The sequence below is a fragment of the Photinus pyralis genome, unplaced genomic scaffold (genome assembly GCF_008802855.1).
Source record: "Photinus pyralis isolate 1611_PpyrPB1 unplaced genomic scaffold, Ppyr1.3 Ppyr1.4_LG6, whole genome shotgun sequence".
In the NCBI taxonomy this organism is placed as follows: Eukaryota; Metazoa; Arthropoda; class Insecta; order Coleoptera; family Lampyridae; genus Photinus; species Photinus pyralis.
Window position 1 is genome coordinate 39,139,169 of NW_022170663.1, and position 25,181 is coordinate 39,164,349.

General features: G+C 34.6%; 2 protein-coding genes across 2 annotated transcripts in view; one reads left to right on the top strand and one right to left on the bottom strand.

Annotated features, from left to right (window-relative positions):
• The window catches only part of LOC116173773 (1-phosphatidylinositol 4,5-bisphosphate phosphodiesterase gamma-1), a 29,849-nt gene extending 5,314 nt beyond the window's left edge, over positions 1 to 24,535 (top strand). The window contains exons 6-18 of the mRNA XM_031491458.1: positions 45 to 205; positions 259 to 538; positions 591 to 881; positions 929 to 1,479; positions 2,036 to 2,213; positions 13,545 to 13,616; positions 17,153 to 17,362; positions 17,414 to 17,569; positions 17,618 to 17,875; positions 17,928 to 18,309; positions 18,361 to 18,500; positions 18,552 to 18,659; positions 23,719 to 24,535. Of these exons, the coding sequence (XP_031347318.1) occupies positions 45 to 205; positions 259 to 538; positions 591 to 881; positions 929 to 1,479; positions 2,036 to 2,213; positions 13,545 to 13,616; positions 17,153 to 17,362; positions 17,414 to 17,569; positions 17,618 to 17,875; positions 17,928 to 18,309; positions 18,361 to 18,500; positions 18,552 to 18,659; positions 23,719 to 23,784 (2,853 nt within the window). The 3' untranslated portion in view covers positions 23,785 to 24,535. The remainder of the gene's footprint in view (positions 1 to 44; positions 206 to 258; positions 539 to 590; positions 882 to 928; positions 1,480 to 2,035; positions 2,214 to 13,544; positions 13,617 to 17,152; positions 17,363 to 17,413; positions 17,570 to 17,617; positions 17,876 to 17,927; positions 18,310 to 18,360; positions 18,501 to 18,551; positions 18,660 to 23,718) is intronic.
• On the bottom strand, positions 8,429 to 13,164 carry LOC116173774. The gene is made up of 2 exons (XM_031491460.1): positions 13,011 to 13,164; positions 8,429 to 9,715 (listed from the first exon to the last, which is right to left on the bottom strand). Exons 1-2 carry the CDS (start codon positions 13,032 to 13,034, stop codon positions 8,771 to 8,773), a joined length of 969 nt encoding a protein of 322 aa, XP_031347320.1. The 5' UTR covers positions 13,035 to 13,164; the 3' UTR covers positions 8,429 to 8,770.
• Positions 24,536 to 25,181: the final 646 nt, after the last annotated feature.

Sequence of the window (25,181 nt, forward strand, 5' to 3'; positions counted from 1 at the left end):
TGACCTGCTGTCTGGTATTAAGTTAAAAGCATTGTTCGTAATAGGACCCACAAAGAGACGTACAGGAACCGTACTTTGCAATGGCGGAGTTTCTAGATTTCCTGTTTTCTAAACAAAACGATTTGTGGGATACCTCGAAGGATATCGTCTATCAGGATATGACGAAACCGTTAGCTCATTACTACATCTCCTCGTCGCATAACACGTGAGTCTCCCCATTTGGTCGTTTGCGGTGTACCTAAATATGTTTTTTTTTAGATATTTAACGGGCGATCAGTTCTCGAGCGAGTCTTCCGTAGAAGCTTACGTACGTTGCCTTCGAATGGGTTGTCGATGTATAGAGTTGGACTGTTGGGATGGTCCCGACGGTATGCCCTTTATTTACCACGGTCATACTTTGACGACGAAAATTAAGTTTCTCGACGTTATACGTACAATTAAGGAGCACGCATTTTCCACCTCCGAGTATCCGGTAATATTATCGATCGAGGACAACTGCTCTCTGCCCCAACAAAGGAAAATGGCTACCGCTATGCAAGTATGCTTACCATTTTTACTTTCGGCCTTAAAAATGTGGGCTATTTTCGCAGGAAGTTTTTGGAGATATGTTGCTGACGCATCCGATGGAAAAAAATGAAAAGCAGCTTCCATCGCCCTTCCAATTGAGGCGACGTATAATTTTGAAACACAAAAAGTTACCAGAAGGTCAGGACGAGAGCTCTTTTATTATACGGAACGATTCGAATGAGATGGACCTTCGAAATTCCATCAAAAATGGTATCATGTACATAGAAGATGCTGTCGACCACGAGTGGAGTCCGCATTTCTTTGTGTTGACCCAAAATAAATTATTCTACACGGATAGTTATAGACCTGACCAGGTACCGTGACTTCGTATGTATAGCAAATGTTTCAATGCTACTTGTAGGATTCAGAGAGGTCAGAGGACGAAGATGACCCGATCACATCTCACCGGCCGAAAAGTGACGTACCCAATGAAGAATTGCACTTTAGTGAAAAGTGGTTCCACGGCAGACTTCCGAAGGGTCGCGAGGAAGCCGAACACCTACTGGAAACTTACTCGCACTTGGGGGACGGGACGTTTTTAGTTCGTACTAGCGTAACATTCGTCGGCGAATACTGTCTGTCGTTCTGGCGAAACGGTTCTGTTAACCACTGTAGAATTAAGTCTAAGCAAGATAAACAGCAAACGAAATATTATTTAACAGACACCAAGTATTTTGATAGCTTATACAGTTTAATTACGCATTATCGCACGCATCCCTTAGTTACGGCGGAATTTTCAATTACTCTTCAAGAACCCGTCCCGCAACCAAATAAACACGAAGGGAAGGAGTGGTATCACAAGAACACCAGTCGGGTTCAAAGCGAAGAAATGCTGAAGAGGATCAGAATGGAGGGGGCGTTTCTGGTTAGACCGAGCGAAAACGGTGCCAATTCCTACACTATTAGTTTTAGGTAAGTATCAAATACCTTTATTATTCTGATCTAGTTTATATTTATGAATTTAACAAAAGGTTACAACATTAACATATTGCAAATAAAATTGTAAGTTAAGGTGGGTTCATACCTCTCCGTTTATCCGTTGCGTTGATCCGTCAAACGGATAGTGCAATTTGTTAAGGTTCATAGCAATCCGTCCATATCGTACGTTTACAAGGTATAACCATAACCTAAATTTTATTTTGTACTGTACCCATCGTGATCTTCAGTACGTAGAAACTACTATCCGATTATCACCGCGAAGAACGTAATAGGCGAACACTGTTAAATTTGCTCTTAAACGTCAACAATATAACAAACATAACCTTACTCTTGTTAAAAAACGGACCAACGGAAACGTAAATGTTAAACTTCAACAAACTTTCCCGTTGTAAATGGACGACGTACGGTTTAAAAATTTACTGTGTTCTGATTGGCTAACGGACAAACGGAAACGAATAAACGGAGAGCTATGAACCCACCTTTAATGAGTTTAGACAGGGACGATAAGTGCACGCTTGATTTCTTTCAGAGCGGATAAAAAAATCAAACATTGTCGAATAAAATTGGAGGGTCGCCTCTACACCATAGGGAACGTCGAATTCGAAAGTCTCGTCGAGCTGATTAGTTACTACGAGCATCACCCCTTGTATCATAAGGTCAAACTGTGCTATCCCGTCACAGAAGAGATCGTGAGAAGGATTGGTCTGGTAAGTGAATCATTTTCTAATTTTAAGTTGTAAATTAGAACAAGAGTTTTTGCAATTTTTATTGGGTAAAATGAAGTACAATGCAAGGATCGCGCGCAGAACATGTAACTAATTCAACTTTCCACAAAAATAACGCGACCTTGAACAGTCTGAGAATAATAAGCACTTATAATGTGCTTTCGCATTGACGTCCGCGATTTTTTAAACGATAGAACAAAATTTCATAGTAGTTTCTTGTACATGTACAGATTAAATGTCATCTCATCTGTTAACGCCGTCTTATTTTTTGAATTATTACTATGTACGTTAGATGGAGTACCTAAGTGTGGCTCTGTTAACAAATAGAAAATGCTAGTCAATTCACTGAGGCGGGTGGACTCGTCGGACACAACGGACGCGCCATGAAATACTATTATTTAAATTGCATTGAATAAAAAGTTAAGAAGCCTAACCTTATGGAAAAGATATAAGATATAAGATTTTGTCACCGACATGATATTATATATGCATTCGATATATTTAGCCAACCTTGATAATAAGGTGGGTCAGGAAAACTTATACGAGGTAAGGTATCATGTTGCCGATCTCGTGAATTCCACTTATTATTTGAAATGAAGATATTAGCGTACCATGCTAACTATACAGGGTAGCGGCACAGCGTTAGGATGGGGTTTCATTATGAGAAAAAAAATTGTAAAGGAAAAAATTCTATACATTTACACGTAGAAATCAGTGGGGTAGAAATAATTTTGATACCACTACAACTATTTTTTAATGGAGGCAGTATTTTATATTATGGTTGTTAAATGGAGTATTTTAGCTATTCAGCGATATAAAGTTGTTTTTAAAATATTGGACAAATGTGCCCAAAAACGAATTTTATACAGGGTGAGTTTTTGTTTCATTTTAAACATTCTGAACATTTCTGAATCCGTAAGACATAGAGATTCGGTTAAATGAGGAAAGAGTTGTCGTTTTAAGAGCTTAGTCAAGATATGCTTTTGTTTTTTGAAAAAAATTCACAGTTTACTAGACACTAGACAGTAGATATGAGCGAAAAATAAATTGATGATGATTTTTCTTTTAAATGTTGTTGAATCGTTAGTATTAGAAATACAATAATATGCAAAGAACACCTTCTGCAGAGGCACCTCTAAATAGCATTATGCGGGTCACTCTGTAATTGGGCGCATGCCTGTTGAGGGCCCAAAACAAGAGAGGGATAATAATAATAATAATAATAACAAAAAATTGTAGATCTTTTTTCGCGTAATAAGATCTTTTTAATAATTTCCATTCTTCTTTTATAATTTTCGAATTATAACGCAAACTTAAATTTTTTTAAATGGCAACCATGGTTGCTTGTGACATTTTTAAAAATTATTGTTTTCCATGGCATGATACGATTTACTTTGAATAATGCACTGAATATGATTATTAATTTAACTTTAATAGTACATTTTCGAAGATGGCCTTTAAATATGTTAAATGTGCCACAGTTACATTATTACCTATCTCACTTGATATTGTTTTCCATGGCAAACTGTTTTTATTTACCTCTCAATAATACGAAAATTCCTGCAGTGCGTTTATTTATTAACGTACGTTTAGCAAGCCTTATATCACTATAAAGAGAAAAATTTTTCCTTTTCAAAAATGTCAAAGCCAACTATGACTACCATTAAAAAAATTAAAGTTTGTGTCGTAACTCAAAAATCGTAAAATATAGAAGGAAAATAGTATGTTTATGATATTAAGCATTAAAATGTCTAAAACTTTTATTCGTGTCATTTTGTCGTATTTCTAATACTAACGATTCTACAACATTTAAAAGAAAAATCACATAATCTATTTTTCGCTCATATCTAGTAAACTGTGGATTTTTTTCAAAAAATAAAAGCATATCTTGAATAAACTCTTAAAACGACAACTCTTCCTCATTTAAGCGAATCTCTGTCTTATGGTTTCCGAAATCCCAATGCTTAAAATGAAAAAAAACTCACCCTGTATATAATAAACAAGCATGCCATAAAAATAAGTGAACATGAAAAACCCAACGTTTGTGCTATTTTTTTAAATTACATACCTACTCTTGAAATCGGGGCTCTGTGACTCTGCGTCATTGATTTATCAATCAATTTCATACATATGGTAAAACACTATAGCATCTTTCAAGTGTGCGAAATCGATAAAAAAAACTTGCCACTTAGGGCCACAGGGCACAAACGCTTGATTTCAAGTGTATGTTCTATAATTCTGTGCACGCGAGTTACCATGTACACAGACGGACGGATGGGCGGACCGAGAGACGACAGAAAATCATGAACTTGCTTTTTGTCGCTCGTCAAATGTCAAGTATCACTAACTGTGATTTATTCCGACAAAAGGTCTTGTTAACGTGTAACAGATGATCAACAAACCTTAAGAACACGTTTTGGATCCTTCCACTAACGCGAGATTGTATGTTTCCCTAATCACCAGTGGCGTAGCGTTGGGGGAGGGGCGGTTCACCGCGGGTGTCACTTTAGTAGAGGCGGCACGGTCATGCCTGCCAATAATAATATTCCGGGCGCTTTTGAAAATAGCTAATGTAGGAGACCATACAAAAATCGTGTGACATTTAAATTTTGATTTTGTAAGCAACGACGATGACCATCGACGGACTTGAAGAGGCTTTATCTGACAAAAACTGAGGCGAAAATACACAACGAAGATACTCCAATCTTTTAAATGCAATGTCTATCAAGCAATTCAAATATCATTATCTTCCTTGATTCTTGCGTTTCTAGGTTCGACTTCAGGAGCAGTGTTGGGTAAATCTTTTTTACAGCATTACAAAACAATTGAAAAATACGCTGTTTTCTGTCTGTCTGTCTTTATTGTAGTGTGTGTGTTTTTTTTAATAAACTATAGGGAACTCAAAATGTTCACCAGCTCCTAAAATATGTATATAGGGCGGCAAATGTGGTACGCTACGCCACTGCTAGTTACTGCCATCACAGATCTGTGCTACTATGAATATCGACATGCATAATCATAAATCAAAACCAAAGAAATAACTAATCCTTTTGTCAGTAATTCTGTTTTACTGCCTAGTTCGATCACAGTAGGCATATATGTGCAGTTTGGACACCTATCGCTACAGATCTACACTGAATTAACTGAATAATGGAACATCAGTGCACTTCGCCCTCATCACTTTCAATGGAATGTTTGAAATCTAGGAGTCACTAATAGAACCAGGGATACTTACTGTCAATTTAATCGAGCACAGTGCTGTGCATGGAAAGGAAAGCAACGCCTAAGTAAAACCATTGACTAAAAACACTATTTATTCAATGGCAAAACCGAGGGTAAAACTGAAAACTCAATCAATGCCCTAATACAATAACAATATTGTCCCTTTAAAACCAACTGCACTGTAATAATTTATGGCATAAAAACACTTTCTCTCTTCCAAAAATTAGAGGAAAACACAATCGTTCACTAACATGTCCTTGTGGACGTATTGTCCGATAAGCAAAGCAGTGATTTGAATCATTGGTGATTTACGAGACGATTTTTAAGTGAATAATCTGCATATGTAAAGATCTAAATGGATTTATACGAGTTGTGAAAAACATACAATTATATATCTGAGGTGATTCAACCTAGATGTTTATGTCACTCAAGCTACCTGTTAAATGCTGATTCGGTAAAGAAAGCACATCCGCAGATAAGAGTTAAAGAGTTTAAAAGACTTGCACAACGACCTGAAAAGCGCGCTACTGCTGCTCCGCCTATAAGTTGTGGATGTAATACGAACAAATTCTGACTGTAATAAAAAGTGGCGCCATCTATATTTCACTGTAATTTTTTAGGGACAAATATGTTCGCCACATTTCTGCAACTGCACGTACTTTTTGTGGTAAGAGGAATAGTTTTCTCTCTTTCATGCTGCGAAACTGGATATGGCGTAGACAGTGTAGGAAATATTATTCTTTTCTGAAAGTGAGGAAGAAAGTATAGAGTTGTAGGAATACAAAGGATATGAGCAATTTTCGAAGAATTAGAAACATTCGAAATATTCTAAAGGTGAAGAATTAAAGGTTTGAACAATTTTAGGAGTCGGAATGATTTGAGGATTTTAAGAATTTGAGGAAAAATTCTGAAAATCAAAAGAATCTGATAAATTTGAAGCATTTCCAAAATCAGAAGACTTGAACAAACAAAGAATTCAAAGAAATTTGAAAATCTGAGGGATCCTCAGAAAATGATGAATCCAAATACAGAATTCGGTTACTATGAACACGGCGAGACAAAATTACATGTTCATTATAAAAGGTTTTTCGTTATATGTACCGTACCTAATAAAAGTTTGTTAAATATGACCTCCCAGAAAATGTATAAACTCGTCCCTCACAACTAAATTGGAATCCACAAAACATAGGTTCAATCGCCAGAAATCATTATAGTGGAAATTGCAATTCGAACCTCATGGCTTTCGCCCTACTTGCTTAACGTGTCGAACTAAGGCGCACTTGTACTCGAATGCGAATAAGGACATTGAAAAACAAAGAACATGCTTTGCGTGGAAAATTCCACCGACATGTGGTGTCATAATTTAGGTATGCCAGCGAATCTCAAACAATTAATTACCGTGACCGTAAACCAAAAATAACTAATACGTACTTACGAAAATAAACTGTTACAATGTATATAGTGCTATTTATTAAGAAGTAGACATAGGGATTTACGTGTATTGTTTTTCATTTTGTCTACTTTTATATGACAAAATCCCTTCTAAATTTATGTATCCAAAATAACTGCTTAAAACAGATAAAGATCTGACTGCCATATTAATTAATTTGAATATTGTTGCTTTGGGTTCCGTAATTTTATTTCCTTCATAACTTGCATAATCGACATTGCAGTATCTAATCAAATTTGCATCTCGCAAATGTCAATTTGTAATCTACAGCTTCATCAGATATCGAAAAATGCCTTTAACTGCTTACCCATGTGCGCTTCCTGGAGGGTGGGTAATACGACTAATAGCAGGACCGGATATTAGGATCATTTACTCTTTAAGGTATTTAAAATTTCTTTTTAAATGATTTGTGTCCATCGATCGCATGTGCGTAGTATATTGTTTGTGGACCTTGAGCACCTTTCTTTATTTTCAGCAGTATTAGTTCTTTGTGTATGTCGAATAAATTAATTTTGTTTGTCAATGATCAACTGTGTTTTATCGAACCCAAATTACGACCCAGGATGTAAGAGTTCTAAAGATTAATTTTCTGTTCATACCCGGGATTATGTTAGGTGTTTAAATAAAAACTTGTTATATAATTCTTTGGAATTGTGAGGAAGCGGTCAAGGCGGCTGAGTTTCTCATTCATAATTAAATTTAAGTCAATGTCGAGATTTTCGTTTCTCCTCTTGATATCCGTTCTTAAGATATGAGGAATTATCACTCATCTCGATAAATGGCAAAGAAAGAAGGCAGTAGTGGGTAGAAGTTCGATTTTTTTCTTTGAGATTACCGTTCATTATCATGAATGATAAAACCAGGTTTTAACTCCCCCTCTCCCCACCCCACCACAATCCGGAAATTGTTTATTATCGTTTTCAAAATAAGTATACAAGGTCATGTAAAAAATTATCGGACCTAATCTAATTTTTTTAAACAGGACACCCTATATATTTTAATCTAAAAAGATAGCATGCTAGATTCTTGTTTAAAAAATATAACATTAAAAAATTCAAAGTACTTAATATTGATTCAAAAAAGATTTTTTGAAATATGAATTTTTTTGTATTTTTTATTTTTTTAAAAATATTTTTAATATCATCTTTGGTGTGTTATATTTTCGAAAAAAGAATTTAATGTTGTCTGTTTAGATTAAAATATACAGGGTGTTCCATACGTTAGGTCCGATAGGTTTTTTACTTGATTCCATATTATTTAATATTTTGAAAACATCAGATGATGCATCACTCATTACAAAGAAAGTTTGGGAATAAACACATTTGCCATAACTTAATAAACAAAGAAGTTCTAGGCTTGTATCTAAAATTGAAAAATACACTTTTGTCCATAACTCAAAAACATACATCAAGGTCCATTTTTTCTATTACTCATAGTTCCGTCCTGTCCCCGGCATGTTTGAGGAGGGCACCTACCGTTTGCGGCGCCCGGCGAAAAGTCAATGTGTGTAATTCAACCTAAGGTATTCATTTTTCAACTAAACATTTATTTCAATTAAAAATTATAATAATAATACGAAATGAATACATGAATTGTTTATAACAGCTTAAACGTACTCATATAAATAATTGCACTAAACCGACCCCTACAACCCGCCAAGGTTTGCTCGTTTTACCTAATCATACGAAAATTATATACAAAGATTCACTTAGAACTAGAGTGTATTAGTGCAATTGGTTACATTATGTGCCGATTAAAATGATTTTTAATCATTGAAGAGTTAGTGAGGGACTTAAATCTACTGAACATACATTTAATGTGCTGAGGTAGAGAGTTAGGAACAACTGTTACAATTACATGATACTAACTACGATTTGTTTACATTTCCCGGAATGGTTAGGGTTCTGATCATGTGAAACATCGGCACGTACGGTACCGGCACCCTTACGGTCAACGGTTGAAGTGGTTTCGGATAGTAGGCGTACGGATCGAATTCCCAAGGGTAACGCTTTAAAATTTCGACGCCATCTGTCGGGTACTGTATGGGAATGACGAACTTCATTTGTTGCTTCGCCGGGCTCTCCTTTTGCGCAGAGCTGTATTGGATTTCGTAATGGGGTGTGATTTTCTGCGTAGGCAATGGCGTCGAGGTAGGTGGCGCACTTGTCGTCGTTTCGGGTACTTGTGGGAGATATTGAGAGTTTAAATCCGGACTTCTGTACCAATAGAGTAATTCTTGTCCGTCATTTAAAACCATTTTCTGCAACATCACAGGTTCTAGTTGCACGTATTTGATGTCGGGCGATGGGAAAGCTTGACCATTATGAAGCTGCGCAGGCGGGGGGTTACCGGTCCTGCTCGTGAATACATTCACGGAATTTGTGTTCAACTCCAAATTGTTTTTGTGACTGCTGCTGTACTGGTAAGGAAACAGTTGGCTATTTACAGGCTGCGAAGCATTTCGTGTTATGTAGAAGTAATTAAATGGTCGTTGCTGATTTGGCGTTTCAGTTGTTGATCTGTCGTGGTTGTGTGTTTTTGGTTCACTTTTTTCCTTTTCTTTTAGTTGTTCACATTTTTTGTGTAGATCTTCGACGGTTTCATGTTGAATTCGCGTGTTGGGATCGCTTATTTTGTCTTTCTCGCTCGATATAATTTTTTTTATTATATCGGTCTGATCCTGAACTAATTTTTGTATTGTTTTGTTCTCATTTCTATTCTCATTGACTTTTCCAATATCACCCACATTGATTAAAAATTTTTCTGGGGTGACCGATGTTGTCCATACAGTGGGCAGTGTAGTGATAAATATCTAAAAATAAATAACAATTACGAATTGCGTTTAAATTCCAAAATAATAGTAATTCATAGATGAAAATTGTACTGCGCAATCGCTCGTAAGTATGTAGGTAATTTTAAAAAGAAGGAACTCTAAAGTCATGGTAAATTTTAGCAGAATAAGTTCTCTATTTTATGTGTATTTTAATAAGAACTAAACTGGGGAAGTTATTTATTGATCTATTTGGATATTTATCGTATTAAATTTTCAGTTTTTGATGCTTCTCCCATTTAAGTACAAAATTGTGTCAGCGCCTTAGGAGTAAGATTATTAAATTTTCAACATGATCTTTTTATTACGCAATCGAATCCATAGAATTGCTATTCATTTTTATTATTATTATTAATTCATTACCCCACGTCATGGGAAGCGAACTAGTATTTTGTTGTACGTAGAATAAGGAATAATTTATTTATTCCTTTATTTAATATAGGCAGCCATTTAGTAAAGTTAACGACCAGATTCAGCAGTGATTTCCTGTGTTAATGGAGATTGAGTGGAATTGCCTTTTTTAGGCAAAAAAGAACAATTACAAAGAGTTTTCATCGCTTTGAAACTAATAATGTAAGGTAAATTATTTTTTTTATTGAGCTAGTTTTAACACGGCAGAAGTGGATCCAGACGGACGGACAAAACGCAAACAATAGCGTATTTTTTTAATTCTTAAAAAATGCGCTAAAAATTAATTTTGGAAAAATTATCCATTTTAAAAACTTAACAAGAACTGGCCTGTCAAATAAAGGACACAGTTTGTTTGAGGTACTTGCAAGCTCATGGAGACTGTTTGCGACCATTAAGTGCTCTTGAAAATAAGGTAAAACAGTTATTGGACCTAATCTGATTTTTTAAATGGAACACCCCGTATATTTTAATCTAAAAACATAGCATATTGATTCACTTTTCAAAAATATAACACTAAAAAAATCAAAAAGGATTTAAAGAAATTAAAAATTCAAAAAGGAGTTTTAATCGTTTGAACTATTTTTTTAAATATTTTTTTAATCTTATTGAATCTTCTTTTTTTTTAGAAAAAAAAGGTAAATAAGTTAATTACTTCATTTTTTCAAATGAAACATCGATTATATTTTAATTTAAAAACATAGCATATCAATTCTCTATTCAAAAATATAATACCAAAAAATTAAAAAATTTAATATTGATTCAAAAGATTTAAAAAAATTTAAAAATTCCATAAAAATTGTAATCATTTGATCTTTTTAAATAATTTTTTTTGTCTTTTTGAATATCATGCCTGGTGTGTTATATTTCTGAAAAGAGAATTTACTGTTATCTTTCTAGATTAAAATATACAGGGTGCTCCATTAAAAAAATGAAATTATTTACCTGACACCGCGCAGTATCCTTTTTTGAAAATAACAGATTATTCAATAATCATTATACAGAAACTTTTCTAATAAACATTTTTCTGTATCTCTTTTAACTGAGAAAATATATGACTATTCTGAAATTGCGAATTTTTTGATATTACTATTTACAGTTTGAACTAAAAAGAGCACAGGACGCCTATGATATATGTAAAAACCGTTTTTCAGTGAATTTTTTGAAAGAAAAAATGCCCCTTATGTGATGGTTTTGCCTGTCCGTCTGCTCCTTGTCTAACTAGAGAACGAAAAGAGTAGACGCTGCACGCGGACAAAAAAATTTCATTAAAAATTTTTTAGGCCAGTACTTAGGAGTAGACAAACATTAAAAATGAAAAAAGGTTTTCGGCCCAAGGCGAGTAACTATAGTGCATTTTCCATGAATTGGTCAGTATTTCCCGAAAGGTTATAAATATTCTTATCAATAAGAAATTTAGTATTTTGCGAGCTGCGCATGCACCCACTCGATGTTTGAAGTCTGCGATATGTCTGTCTTTACTAGAAGAATCTAAAATTTCAAAACCATATCTTCATAAATAAGAAAGTTCACAGAATTCAAAAAGAACAAACTAAATATCTTGAAAACTGAAGGAGTCTAAGACCTCGGACCGACGGGAAAAGTGGCCATAAACATGGAAAACCTAGGTAGAGGTGCTTCTACACTATGTCCAAGATAAGGATGTCTATCATGGAGAATTCGGAAACCATAGAAGATACGACTATGGTTAAATAAGGAAAAGTTGTGCAATTAAACTCGTATTATTATGCTGCAAAAAAAGAGAACCTTCGATTACTTCTGAAGATATGCCAGAAAAACCGAAATTTGCCGATTTTGTTGTTACACTTTTTGAGCTACACAAGACAGCCTTGAGTGATTTTTTATACAACGTTTCGTTTAGGAGAATTTATCATCAACTTTATTTTTTTATATGGCCCGTAAAAAATTACATACTTACTGTATTAAGTGTATTTTCCTTGTTAGATAAAAAAAAATGTTTATTACAAAGGTGTGTCACTAATGATTGTTTAATAATCTGCCGTTTCGAAACTAAGTATACGGGGGAAGATAAAAAAAGTTATGGGAACTAGCCTCATTTTTTAAATGGAACGCCCTGTATATTTTAATCTCTATAGCACTTTATATTCTCTCTTCAAAATATAACAAAAAACCAATATTGATTCAAAAGCATTTAAAAAAATGTTATAAATCATTTGAACTTTCATTAGAGTACCATGAAAGATAAAACCAATCTCTATCACCCCCTCCCCCCGTTTATCCATTGATCTGGAAAAGGAGTCGCGAAGGAGAGCTATAGTTTGTAGAACCTAAATCCTTTCGATGAGACCTTAAATTAGAGAAGGTATACCGCAAAATTCGTGAAATTCTATCGATTCTTGTTTTATTTTCAAAAACTCGTTTTGAATTTGTGATTCTCATGTTGAAAATATCGAATTTGGTCGAAGGCGATGTACAAATGTACTCGCGTACAAGAAAAGTGGGACTTTATATTTGGGGTATGAACCCAAAAGCTTAATTTAGCTTATCTTTTACTCAAGTGAACATTTTGCATGTAGAGCACTTGTGGTTTGAATAAAATCGTACAGTGACTAGAATAATTTAATCAATATTTTAAAAACGGCACAGTTTAATGTTTGTTTTGACTAAAATTAGATCAATGGTGAATTATGATCAAAATTAACGATCGTATCGCATAATTTAGAGAGCGCACGGCTTTACGCGAAATTAAATTCGAATTAGTAACATTTGGTACCTAACTTATGAATTTTTAACCGCGATACCAAATTTTTGTGCAAATACCAAAACATCCCAATAAAATTGCTACACGCTTCAGTTCAAAATTCGTAATTTTACTGCAGAAACTTACCAAAATAAAAATTTTGCGAGTCATTGTCTTTATAACACTGAATCGGTTCTTGTTCTTTAAAATGCACCTGAACAACTAAAGTCACTTGTTACTCTGCCCTTTAAAAATGTACTGTAAAACCTGTTCCGAACTAGACATTCCCACAATAGATTTAAAAATCAGTGTCTGTGACTCCCTTTACAGTTTTTTCACCCTAGATTGGTATGCAGGTCTATTTAATTCTTTCCCCTCTTCGCTTCGAGAAACATCATCCAACCATCTATTAAGCGAAGGGTGCATAATGTTCCATTAGGAAAGTAATTTTGATACTAATGACATTGTTGCACTAAATCCCGATCGTTGAGGGAGGCATCGATTTTTTTTTTCTTTTGATACAACGGGATCCATTTTCTACTGATGAAATCAAGAATTTTAAACGCAACGGTCGTAAACCTTTTTCTTAATGCGTACTTATCTGTAACTAATCAGAATTAGAATGTTAACACTATTGTCAGTTTTCCTACTCTCCACTTAAAGTTAATGTTTTTTGTGCAGGAAAATGAAGATGCTAATAATTATAATGGAACTCCGGCGTATATGGATCCTACATCGTTCTCGTCTCCCAAGGTAAGTTAACATTCAAAATTTGCAGCTGATTTTCTCACCACTGCCGATCGCACCTTATTACTACGGAAGGAACGGGGGGCGCAAACAATTGTCCCAAAGCGTGAATTTTTGCTCGAAAGTGTATCGCGAACTTCAAAATTTTAAGAATGCATCACGCTGAATATTTTTTAGCGCATTTCAATAAAAGTGCGAAAAACGAGCAACGTGTTGTTGATCTTTCTGTCTTTATACAGGATGATTCATGTAGCCCGTTCGTTAGAAGTTTTTAAACTTGCAGTTGAAATATAAACTTAAATTTTGATTCACAGCCATACTCGACCATTGCGAATTGAAATAAAATAATCTCAAGATGGCGCCGCTTCCGTAAATAGCAGAAGTTTTTTTTAAAGAAACATACCATTTTGTATTTTTTCATAAATGCTCCATTGTATTCTGAATTCAACGCACCTATTTAAGATTTGCTTGCGTATCTGTTATAGTTTTTGACATATGTCAATTTTTGAGAGATGCAAGGGCCATTCAAAAATTCTCTCAAAATCTCTTGCTCTGAATCCTTAAAACTCCAAGGAATTTTTTTGAGTGACCGTAAAAGTCTTAAAAAAAAGTTTCCAGAGCAGCTACGATTTTTCAAAATTACCAATAAAAAAAATGTCAAATGGCCACTTTTATTAACATTCTGTATGCCTATACCCACCATAGTTTTTAAAATATTGTCATTTTTTGAAAGAAATATTCCTATTTATTCATTAGATGTGGTAAGCTTTGGAAGCAATCATTAATTTCATTTGAAATGTCATTCGGATCAAATGTCAAACAATATTATCTTAGTAACCACATATGTCTTTTTCTCTATTAAACCGTTTACTCAAAGAATTCCGTAGACTTTAAGGATTCGATTGTAAAAAAAGAGCACGAATTTTAGAATGGACCCTTGCATTTTTAGAGAAAAATGGACATAAATGTCGAAAACTATGACAGATATGTACTTAAATCTTAATTGCGTTGAATTCAAAATAAAAGAACGCATTTAGAAAAATATAAAAAACGGTATGTTTCTATTTTTCGATAGAGTGCTTTTGTATTATGATATGGTTGAATATTCTCCACATAAACATTAAAAATATAGCTTACAGGGTGTTTCTTTAGATCCAAAGTTACAAAAGTTCATATTAAAAAATCGCACTTTTTTTAAATGAAACACCCTGTATATTTTTCTGTCATCATTTAGCTCCTCCAAAAACCTTTAACTTTTGATAATAATGTCCTATACCTATCTACCTACCTATTGGTTTTCCTGGTTTTTATATTCTAATCTTAAATAAGTTATATGTAATTTACATAATAGTGAGGTGGCCATGCAAACAAAAGGCAATTTTTATCTGCCTCGTTCAAAGCTAAAATCATATTTATTAATTCATTTTTCTAATAATTCATTTAAGTCTACAAAAACTGGAGAATAAATTTGATAGTAAAAACATAAACAAATATCTTGGTTTTTCTACTTTTTATATTGTAATCTGAAATAAGTTCAAATTTACATAATAATGATATGAACATAAAAAAAAAATTAAACTAATATCACTAACTGGATGACGTTAGGAGTTAAATTAAATTTGCTTTGTAGTCAAATGTTTTTACTTATTCTCCAGTTTTTGGACTTGAAATAAGTTGTTTGAAAAATACATTAATCCATATGATTTTCTTTTTGGACAAGATAGATAAAAATTGCCTTTTTTTGCATGTCCACCTCACTATTATCTAAATTTTTTTTTAAATCAAAATAATATATTTATGAATTTAACAAAAAGTTACAAATTAAAATATTACAAATAAAATTGTTTAAAAAACATTTAAAAAAAAATTTACCGTATACTTAAAATATAAAAAATTTCATTAAATGCTGTCTGTTGCGGTAAAGTGCCTAAAATACAAGCCGCATTTCCCTGCTGAACAGCTAAACTAAATCTATTTGTTTTAAAAATTCAAAACAACGTTTCTCTTGTTTTTTCAAAATTTTTTTACTAATTTCTGAAGTAATTTTTTTGCAGATGGACTCCAAGCGCCAAGTTATATTATAACTATATAAAACCCATTTATTTCGAAAACTATCAGAAATAGCTATAGGACATTATTATCAAAAGTTGAAGGTTTTTGGAGGAGCTAAATGATGACAGAAAAATATACAGGGTGTTCCATTTTAAAAAAGTGAGATTTTTTAATATGAAGTTTTGCAACTTTAGACCTACCAAAAAACAGTCTGTAAGCTGTATTTTTATAGTAGATGTATTTATTTGACTTTTACTTAACCCAGGATAAGATATAAAACCTGGAATCAAAATTTAAATAATAATTTTGACAATATATACTGACGCTTTTCGGATATTGACCATATAATAAAAAAGACGTACAATTACACGTAGAATTCAAAAATGCATTCAAATACAGAGGGTTCTATTTTAAAAATGTACCATTTGGGGCCCTACTTTGTGGGCGCACCCTGTATAATTCCAAATATTTTTAAAATATGGAGAATATTCAATCATATCATAATACAAAAGCCAAAAGTCATTAAGTTACTCCGCGCAATCGTTGATTCTCCCTGTACAACACGTCTCGGCCAGATTTTTCATCGTTGGGAATACTTTCTTCCGTGTAACGGTAGCTCTAGTTTTTGGATCTAGTTTTTTTTTAGAAATTTGTGTGGTAAAGTTCGGAGTTCGGGATGTGGTAGTAGAATTGTAAGAATAAACAAGAGAGCATTCGGTGGAAATGAAGATTGTCGTTTTTGCATCTTTTAAAGTTTATAGAGCATTGTTTTTATAATGGGCGCCGGATGTCTAGAATCGAAATATCGGGGATTTGAATCATATTAATCTTAATTAGGGTTGTTCATTACAACTGCGAATTCGGTATGAGGTTATTTCAGCACCGTGGAAACTACAACGTAGTACATGTTGCGGTCGTATTTGGGAATTGTGTCTTAGCTTTTATTTAATTCGTAGGGCGGAAATTCACTATTAAAGATGGCCGTACGCGTTAATAAGAAGCCATTTGGTAGGAGTTCTTTAATTTAATAAGGAATAGAGGGTATTAGTTTTGGGGAAAAAATTTGAAGATTCGTAGTTAGCACGCCACCAATTAGTATCCCCCCTAAAATATTGATTATTTCGCGTCTGAACTACGAAAAGTGTACATTTTTTATCGTCAATCGCGATAAATGTCTATTGGTTAAGGTTTTTTGTTACTACCAATCCCAAATGATTTTAAAAATCAATCCCACGCAACTCAAGCTGCAGTTCCCAAACTCGTGGTTTTTTTTTATTGCGCTGAACTCTGAAATGTAATCCTTATATCCACAAACTTCAAACGTGATTAAAGAACAAAATCCCATACAAAATGAATAGCTCGAAATGACGCATGCGACATTTCTACTTTACTTTTTTCTGCAAAAAATGAAAAAATTCAAATGCAAATTAGTTACCGTCAAAACTATCGTATTAACTAGAAATGATGCAATTTTGTAAATCTAATCCTAGATTACCGTGAAAGCCATTTACGATTACAAGGCACAGCAACCAGACGAGCTATCCTTTTGCAAGCACGCCATAATCACTAACGTCACAAAACCGGATCCTTCCGAGGGATGGTGGAAAGGTGATTATGGTGGAAAAAAGCAACTATTTTTCCCCGCGAATTACGTTGAAGAAATCGATCGAAGCGATCATCACGAAAGTGGCGAGGATGGGGTATTATCCTCGAAAATGTTAGTTTCTTAGGATAATAACTATATTTCTTAGTCGGATGAGTCGATGCTTCAGGGCTGTTTAGATATGAACGGCGCGTTTGCCGATATGCATCACTGCCCTTCGCGGCCCAGCTTGGAATGGGAATTGCGCATTGTGACGTCGACAGCTTGCGCTCCTTTGGATGTGGCGGTGCAATCGCGAGAAATGGTTTGGGCATTGCCTGTCGTGTGATGTTTAGTAAATTTGTTTCTGTAGGCACTTGAATGGTTGGAAGCCATTAAAGAAGCAGCTCAAAAGGCGAACGTGCTCGAAACGCAGCATCGAGAAATGGAACGAGCCTTTCGAATCGCGAAGGAAATGTCAAACTTGATTATTTACTGTCGCTCGGTCGCCTTCTCCATCGAAAGAGCGAAGCAAAACTTTATTTTCTACGAAATGTCATCGTTTCCTGAAAATAAGGCGGAAAAATTAATATGCCAACAAGAAAACAAATTCTTCCTGAAGTATCACAAGGTATCCAACGAACGCGCCTTTTAGTTCATTTGCCTAACCGTGTTTTTGACAGATTCAATTCTCGCGGGTTTATCCAAAAGGTCAACGAATCGACTCGTCCAATTACAACCCGATAAACCTGTGGAATTCGGGCTCGCAGATGGTGGCGCTAAATTTCCAAACCGGAGACAAGCCGATGCAACTAAATCAGGCGAAGTTTCGCGACAACGGCAATTCCGGTTACCTCCTGAAGCCTCGTTTTATGTTCAGGGACGAGTTCGATCCATATGATAAGAACACGCTGGTGGACGTCGAGCCGATGACTATTTCGATACGGATAATCGCGGCGAGACATTTGAGCAAATCGAAGAAGGGAATGGCGAGCCCGTTCGTCGAAGTGGAAATTGTGGGAGCCGAGTTCGATTCGGGGGTCAAACTTACGACGAAGCCGATTTGTGAGATCGCCGACGTGCGGCGCGATGACGAATTTAAGTTTCTGATTTTAGCCGACAACGGTTTTAATCCGGTGTGGAATGAGATTTGTGAATTTGACGTTTGCAATCCCGATTTTGCCTTGCTAAGGTTTTTGGTTCAGGACGAGGACGTTTTTGGTGATCCGAATTTTATTGGACAGGCAACCTACCCGGTGAGTAGTTTGTGTGTTTTCTGATTATTTCATTTGGTTTTTGCGTTTTAGGTCACTTGTCTAAGGACGGGGTATAGAAGTGTTTGCCTGAAGAATATGTACAATGAGGATGTAGAACTGGGATCACTACTTATTCATATTAGCAAACGAAATCCTATGGTAAGTGTGTGTGGGTGGGGGAGGGGAGGTTGAGTCAAATAGGATCGTGGTGTTAAGGGGGCGACAATGTTCTTTTCTAACTATTTTTGCATTTATTTTGACAGAGGCGAGTAGAAAAGAGACTAGTCAGTAAATGAGTGCGGGTTTGGAATATTGGACGGGATTATCATTTCAAAAGGAATCATTTTGATGAAAAATCAAAAATTGCACAAACACGTCCATTTGGATAGGTAGGAGGAAGTTTTACCATCGTTTTCGCATTCACCTCCCACACTAAAAGCTGCCCCCCTCTTAAAACTATAATATGCTGCCCCCATTGAGTGACACATCATGAGATGGTACTTGAATATATATTTTTTTGAATTACCGTGTATATAAAAATTGCAATCAAACGTTGCAGCGAATACCTACCTTCTCATTTTAAAAAATTTAAATGAAGTTGCTTTTTGGTTGTTTCGGTGAGTGGAGGAGGGCACATGCGATGATGAGGAGGGAGAGACAGTTGAGAGGTACGCAAGACGAGCTTGCTGTATTCGCGTTAATTTATTAGTGTTTAGTGGAAAAAGTACTAAATATTGTTCCACAAGTGCTTTTATAAATGCGTTGACTTACTTTCCACTTCACGTGCTTAGAGAAGAAACCAGCCATTACATATTGCTACGAACTTCGGTAGTAAGTCCGCGCACAAATTGCATGAAAAATAAATAAATTTACAAAATATAGTGATTAAATCATGTGAGTGGACGAAAGTAGCAGCAGTCGACGGCAACCTGGGTGTTCGGCTGGCGGAACGAACGGACTCGAGCGCCAACTCGCGCCTAGTCAAGGTCGGTGGTTGTAGCGGTTTTGCGGGTTCGGTCCCGGAAGCCGGATACTAGTGAATGCTAAAACAAAATAAAAGCGCACAGCAATTTCCCTAAGTTGGAACAGTAAATAATCGGATTCGGTAGCGGTATCTACGGGAAAGCAAATGCATGAAAGCGAAACAATCTCGCCCCCCCCCCCCCCCCCCATAATTAATAAAGTAACAAAAAGGTGCGCTAAACTTATTGTAAAATCAAAAATTAAACTACTTGCGGAAGGCAGGAAACGATCCCCTCTTAAACAACTGCTTTACTTTTTATAAAAGTCGGCTATGCCTTAGAGGGATCAAGGGTTTTTCCAGCCAACACAGCGTATTCAGAGAACGTCCAATAATTAAACTTTAATTAATTGTGCGGCCTGCTGACGTCCTAAAAATTTGTAGTTAAGTCTTAAAATTCTAATTAATTAAGAGCGCTTGTTTTGATACCCCACACGACCATGTGGAATGACGTTTACTGCAACATATTTATTTAGCTAGGTACTGTTAATTTCAGTTTAATTGGCCGAATTGAGGTTTCTAAATTCCTACCTCTAATTAACCCCCATTGTTTCTTGTAATTTCTGCATAAAGGTTTTTGAACCTGATAGCGACGTTGCGCGGCTTTGTAATTTTAATGCTGGTTTTCATGTACTATTAGAAATTAAAATCGATTAATGGGTAATTAAGGAGCCTAAAACTTAACAAGATTGATTCTCTCCCACCTTCCCTGGGAGAAAGCTTTCTGCGACTGTAAAAACAATTTAAATATTCCTACCGGAACGGTTGCAAGCGGCAAATTACATACGGCCTCTTAGTTTTCCTTAACGAGCGACTCTACAAATTAATCCACGAATTTGTGCCTTATATTTCCAACTTCTAAACAGAAATAAATATTTTGCTACATAGGTCGAGTATTGCTCTGAAAAGGATGTAAGGAGGTCTTGGTTGTTCTAATACTGCCTTTGTCGTTATACTTTTCTGTACTTGTTGGAAATCTGGGTCTTATTACCTACATATACCAGGTGACCCAATAAGACTGTTCCTCGGCTATATCTCGGGAACTGTTCGTCGTATGACTTAAGGGTAAAAAGAATTGTTGGGTAAATCGGTTATGAAGAATCGCTGGAAAATAGTTCTAAAAATGACCACCAGGGGGCGTAACTGCCATCTTAAATTTTAAAATTTCATTTTCTTTAAATTTCGCATAATAAACCAAACATTATTTTTTCACATTTTTAAAGAGAACCAGTTTATCTATCATTTTCGTAAAAACAGAAACTCATTACAAAAACAAAGATGGTGTGGGGCGTTCAATTGTTTTTGCAATAACCTGCTTTAACTTCTTAACCGTTTGACCGATTGTAACAAATTTGGTATCGTTGAAAAGAGCATTCCTTGGGCAACAAGAATCAACCAAATATAGTTAATTTAGTTGAATCCTTCTCCGCCAGGGTGCTAGTTATGACACCATGACCCAAAATCCTAAAAAAATCAAATGGAATGGTATGACTTTTTCTTTATGAAAAAGTAGCCAAATAACATCCAAAGAGGCCAGTGAAAACCGTTTTTCAAAATCTCGTTCCTATCAAATATTGGGACAATAAGATTAATTAATTAATTAATTAAAATGCTGAAATTGTATCTTATTTGACGTATTTCCGGTAGATGTCGATGGCGCGAAAGATTTTTTGGAAAAGGACCCTACACTTTTAGGTAGGCCTTGGAAAATTAAACAAATGAAACACGATGCATTATAAAATAATAACTGCCGTAATTTGTAAATTATTCTGCTGTGTTTAGATTCAGAAAGTGCAGTTTTTTGAATTTGTAATCTTTTCTAAAATGCCGATTTCTAACCAAGAAGCATTTAATTGATTCTCATTGCCCAAGGAATGCTCTTTTCAACCATACCAAACTTCTTACAGTCGGTCAAACGGTTAAGAAATTAAAGCAGGTTATTGCAAAAACAATTGAACGCCCCACACCATCTTTGTTTTTGAAATAACTGAGTTTTTGTTTTTACGAAAATGATAGATAAACTGGTTCTCTTTAAAAATGTGAAAAAATAATGCTTAGTTTATTATGCGAAATTTAAAGAAAATGCAATTTTAAAATTTAAAATGGCAGTTACGCCCTCTGGTGGTCATTTTTAGAACTTGAAAATATTTTACAGCGATTCTTCATCACCTATTTACCCAATAATTTTTTTTAGCCCTAAGTCATACCAACGGTTCCCGAGATGTGACCGAGGAACAGTCTTATTGGGTCACCCGGAACCTGTGTGAAGTCATACCGACCGGTTCAAGGTAAAGATACCTTTCCAATCTTGACAGTTTCGATCCACTTCGGCTGCGCTGTCCCGCCACGATCGCGACCTGGCTATGCTTCCCGGTGGCGCGACGTAGTCGACTGGATCGGAGAGCGCCCTTAGAGCAGTGCCCCGCGACCACGTTGGAGCTGCTGGGTTCCGACTGCCAATATTGGAATGGTACCTTCAGATAGGCTTTGCACGACGCGTTTAATAAACTGAATTGCGTGCGCGTTTCTCTGAACAATCATTTATACTTTTTGCGCGTAAGACTTTAATTGTATTATTTTATTAATTTTAAAATAGCGTTCTTAGTTTAGGAAACTTGCATTCAATTGTTTATTTCGTTAAATTGTACCCTATAACTTTTGCATCATAAATCCAGCAGCCTGCATTTGATAATATTTATTGATTTAAAAGTATAATTCAGGTAACGTATCAATTTTAATCTTGGGGGAATGTTTTATTTGAGCAGGACGTTTTCAATTTTTTTTGTCATTCTATGGCACCTTCTCTGCCAATTAGCGTTGGGCAAAAAAATCGATTAATCGATTATAATCAAACGATAATCGATAATCGGGTTTGATTATTCTATTAAATTAATCGATTAATCGATTTGATTTCGATTGTTTGATTAATCGATTATTTGATTAATCGGTTATTTGATTAATCGATTGTTTGATTAATCAATTATTAAGTAAATTTTAATTGATTATTATTAGCTGGATCATCAGTTTACGCAAAAAGGAGCACTCACAGCTCACAAGTATTATTTTATTTTATAGCGGATGTTAAAACGTCACTTTAAGCAGCTAAAATGAATTAAGATTGTATCATCAAAACTAATAAGCACACCTCATCGGAGAGTAAGCTGCCTAATCATTTATTTTTATTTATTTATTTTTATTTTTGAACTTCATTTTCAAATGGGCAGGGTTTCAGCCAAGGCTGTTCTACCAACCAACCCACTATGCATTTGCAAATATCCATGCCCGAACCCGGATTCGAACCAGGGACACTTTGTTGATTATTGATTAATCGATCTGCCTAGTAATGAACGATTTGATGAAAAGAATAATGGAATTATTTTTTATTTTTATTATTAAATAATTAACGTATTAATGCATACAAACAGATATTTATCACTCCTTGTATGTGACAATCGACTTTTGATTAAACGATTAGGTGATTAATCGATGATTTGATTAATCGATTATTTGATTAAACGATTATTTGATTAAACGATTATTTGATTAATCGATTATTTGATTAATCGATTAATCAGTGTAATCGATTATTTTTCATTATCGATTATTCAAACCCGTAATCGCCCAGCCCTACTGCCAATCCATTTACCATGATACAGTTGATTGGGTCACTGCCTATCAGCCAGAGCATAATGTGGTTAAGCCCCATCTTATTTATTATCCCTCTATTCTTTGTCTAGTTTAGAAGCTTGTCTCTTCCCAATTTCTTATAAAACTTGTTCTTTCACAGTTTTATGAACTGGTGAGGGATGCATACTATAATTTTAAATTGATGTAGTTGGAGGTGTGGTGATAGGTACTTGTTCCATTAAACTTCCCCGTTACTATCTAAATGGTTGTGTTTTTGCAATTTTTATTTATTTATTAAACTACAATCAGTGGCTCTCTTTTAATAAAAGCTCTTTACGCTCATACTTGTCACCTTTGCACGCTTGCATGCAATATCAAAATCAGTGACAAAAATCACATGAAGGTGTCTCCAAACCATATGTATATATGCATTTCAAGACACTTAATTTTAGTGCCTACTTTGTTTAGAAGGTTGGAAATGGATATTACTCTTTAGTGTCCAATCAGTAACACATAAAAATTTTTTGACTAGTGATTACAAAGTACTGTTATAATAATATCCTTTTTTAGGAATCAACAAACAACTTACATTCCAACACTTTAAGTCACCGACATTCGGATGGTCATACATTTTAACGATAACTCTCCACTTTGAAAGATAATGATAAAGCTCAATGAGAATATCACTGAAACGACTTGATACGAATTACCTACTGTCTCTGTATCATACGACTCGAGAGAGACTAATATCAGCACGCTGTGATTTACAAAGAATGATAAAAAAATATATATATTTATTTTGTTGTGGTCTTACAATAATATTATAATTAATGTTCATGTTATGATTGCCAAAAGAAGTATACTAAAAATTTGAATTTTATTATAGGCAGTTGATTAAATTAATATTTAAAGGTGCGATATGCAATAATGGCCTCGCATATGCGATTCGTGTTTAAATTATTGTGCAGAGGAACCAATGAAAGAAAAAAACATAGTGATAATACAATAAAACAACATCAAAAAATACTGAGCCGACAGTATCTCACAAAATCTGTACAAATCATTATCAGTTAATTCAAAATTTATTCCCATAAGTATATACACTTTGTATATTTTTTTTTACTTTATCATAGATCCAATAAAATTCGCATATCTATAATTTATTTAAACATATCATTGTACCTAAAGCCAAAAAGTATGGGTATTTTTAGTAGCATTGCTATGTCTATAAGCTCAATTATACTACTGACTTGTATTGTCTATGAATGTTTATAGTTTATTATAATATGTATACACATAATATGAGATTTATTGTGAGGAATTTAATTTTTATAAGTTGGTCTTGTTAATCTTTTAACCTGTTAGATTGAAATAAAAAGTGTACTTATTTGTAGTTCTTATTGAAAAACGCGTAATGTACAACACTCGATACAATATCTAAGATCCTACACTTGTAGCTCCTCAAAAAGTGTTTACTAAGCATCAAAGCGGAACTAAGTTTAAAAAAAATGGATAGTAGCAATGGGAAAAGGCAGTGACAAATTTGTAGAATGGTAAGTGAACCTTGTAAAATAGAAGTACCTGTAAACCACAACGAATTACAATAAAGCCAACAAAATGTTTCAGGTTCCTCAGAATTTATTAGTTCCAATTTAGTTTACTTATTATGAGAAAAATTACCAATATTCCACAGTATGATAATGTCCAAAATAACCCTTATTACATTGGGTGTTGATAGCTACCAAAAACACAAATTTATTGCCTTTAACCTTCTTACCGGTTGGCGTTTTATTTATAAGGTTATGAGCACCTCATAAATAGTTATTTTTCTGACGAGTTTTTTTGTTAAATTTTACATGAAATTGCCCTTTTTTTCATAGAACTTTTAAATGTGGTGTCACACTATGCGTTTTTACCGCTCCTGCTAAAACGCAAGAAGATATCCTGTCAAACCACATCCGCTTTAGCAGGAGCGGTAAAAACCATATATATAAGAAACGCATAGTGCATGTTATACGGATAACGCCATTAGT

Excerpts from the sequence above, each read along its gene's own strand:
- LOC116173774 (XM_031491460.1), bottom strand. The coding sequence starts at position 13,034 with ATGACTCGCAAAATTTTTATTTTG. Across the intron at positions 9,716-13,010 it reads CTCGCAAAATTTTTATTTTG|ATATTTATCACTACACTGCC; the intron begins GTAAGTTTCTGC and ends ATTTATTTTTAG.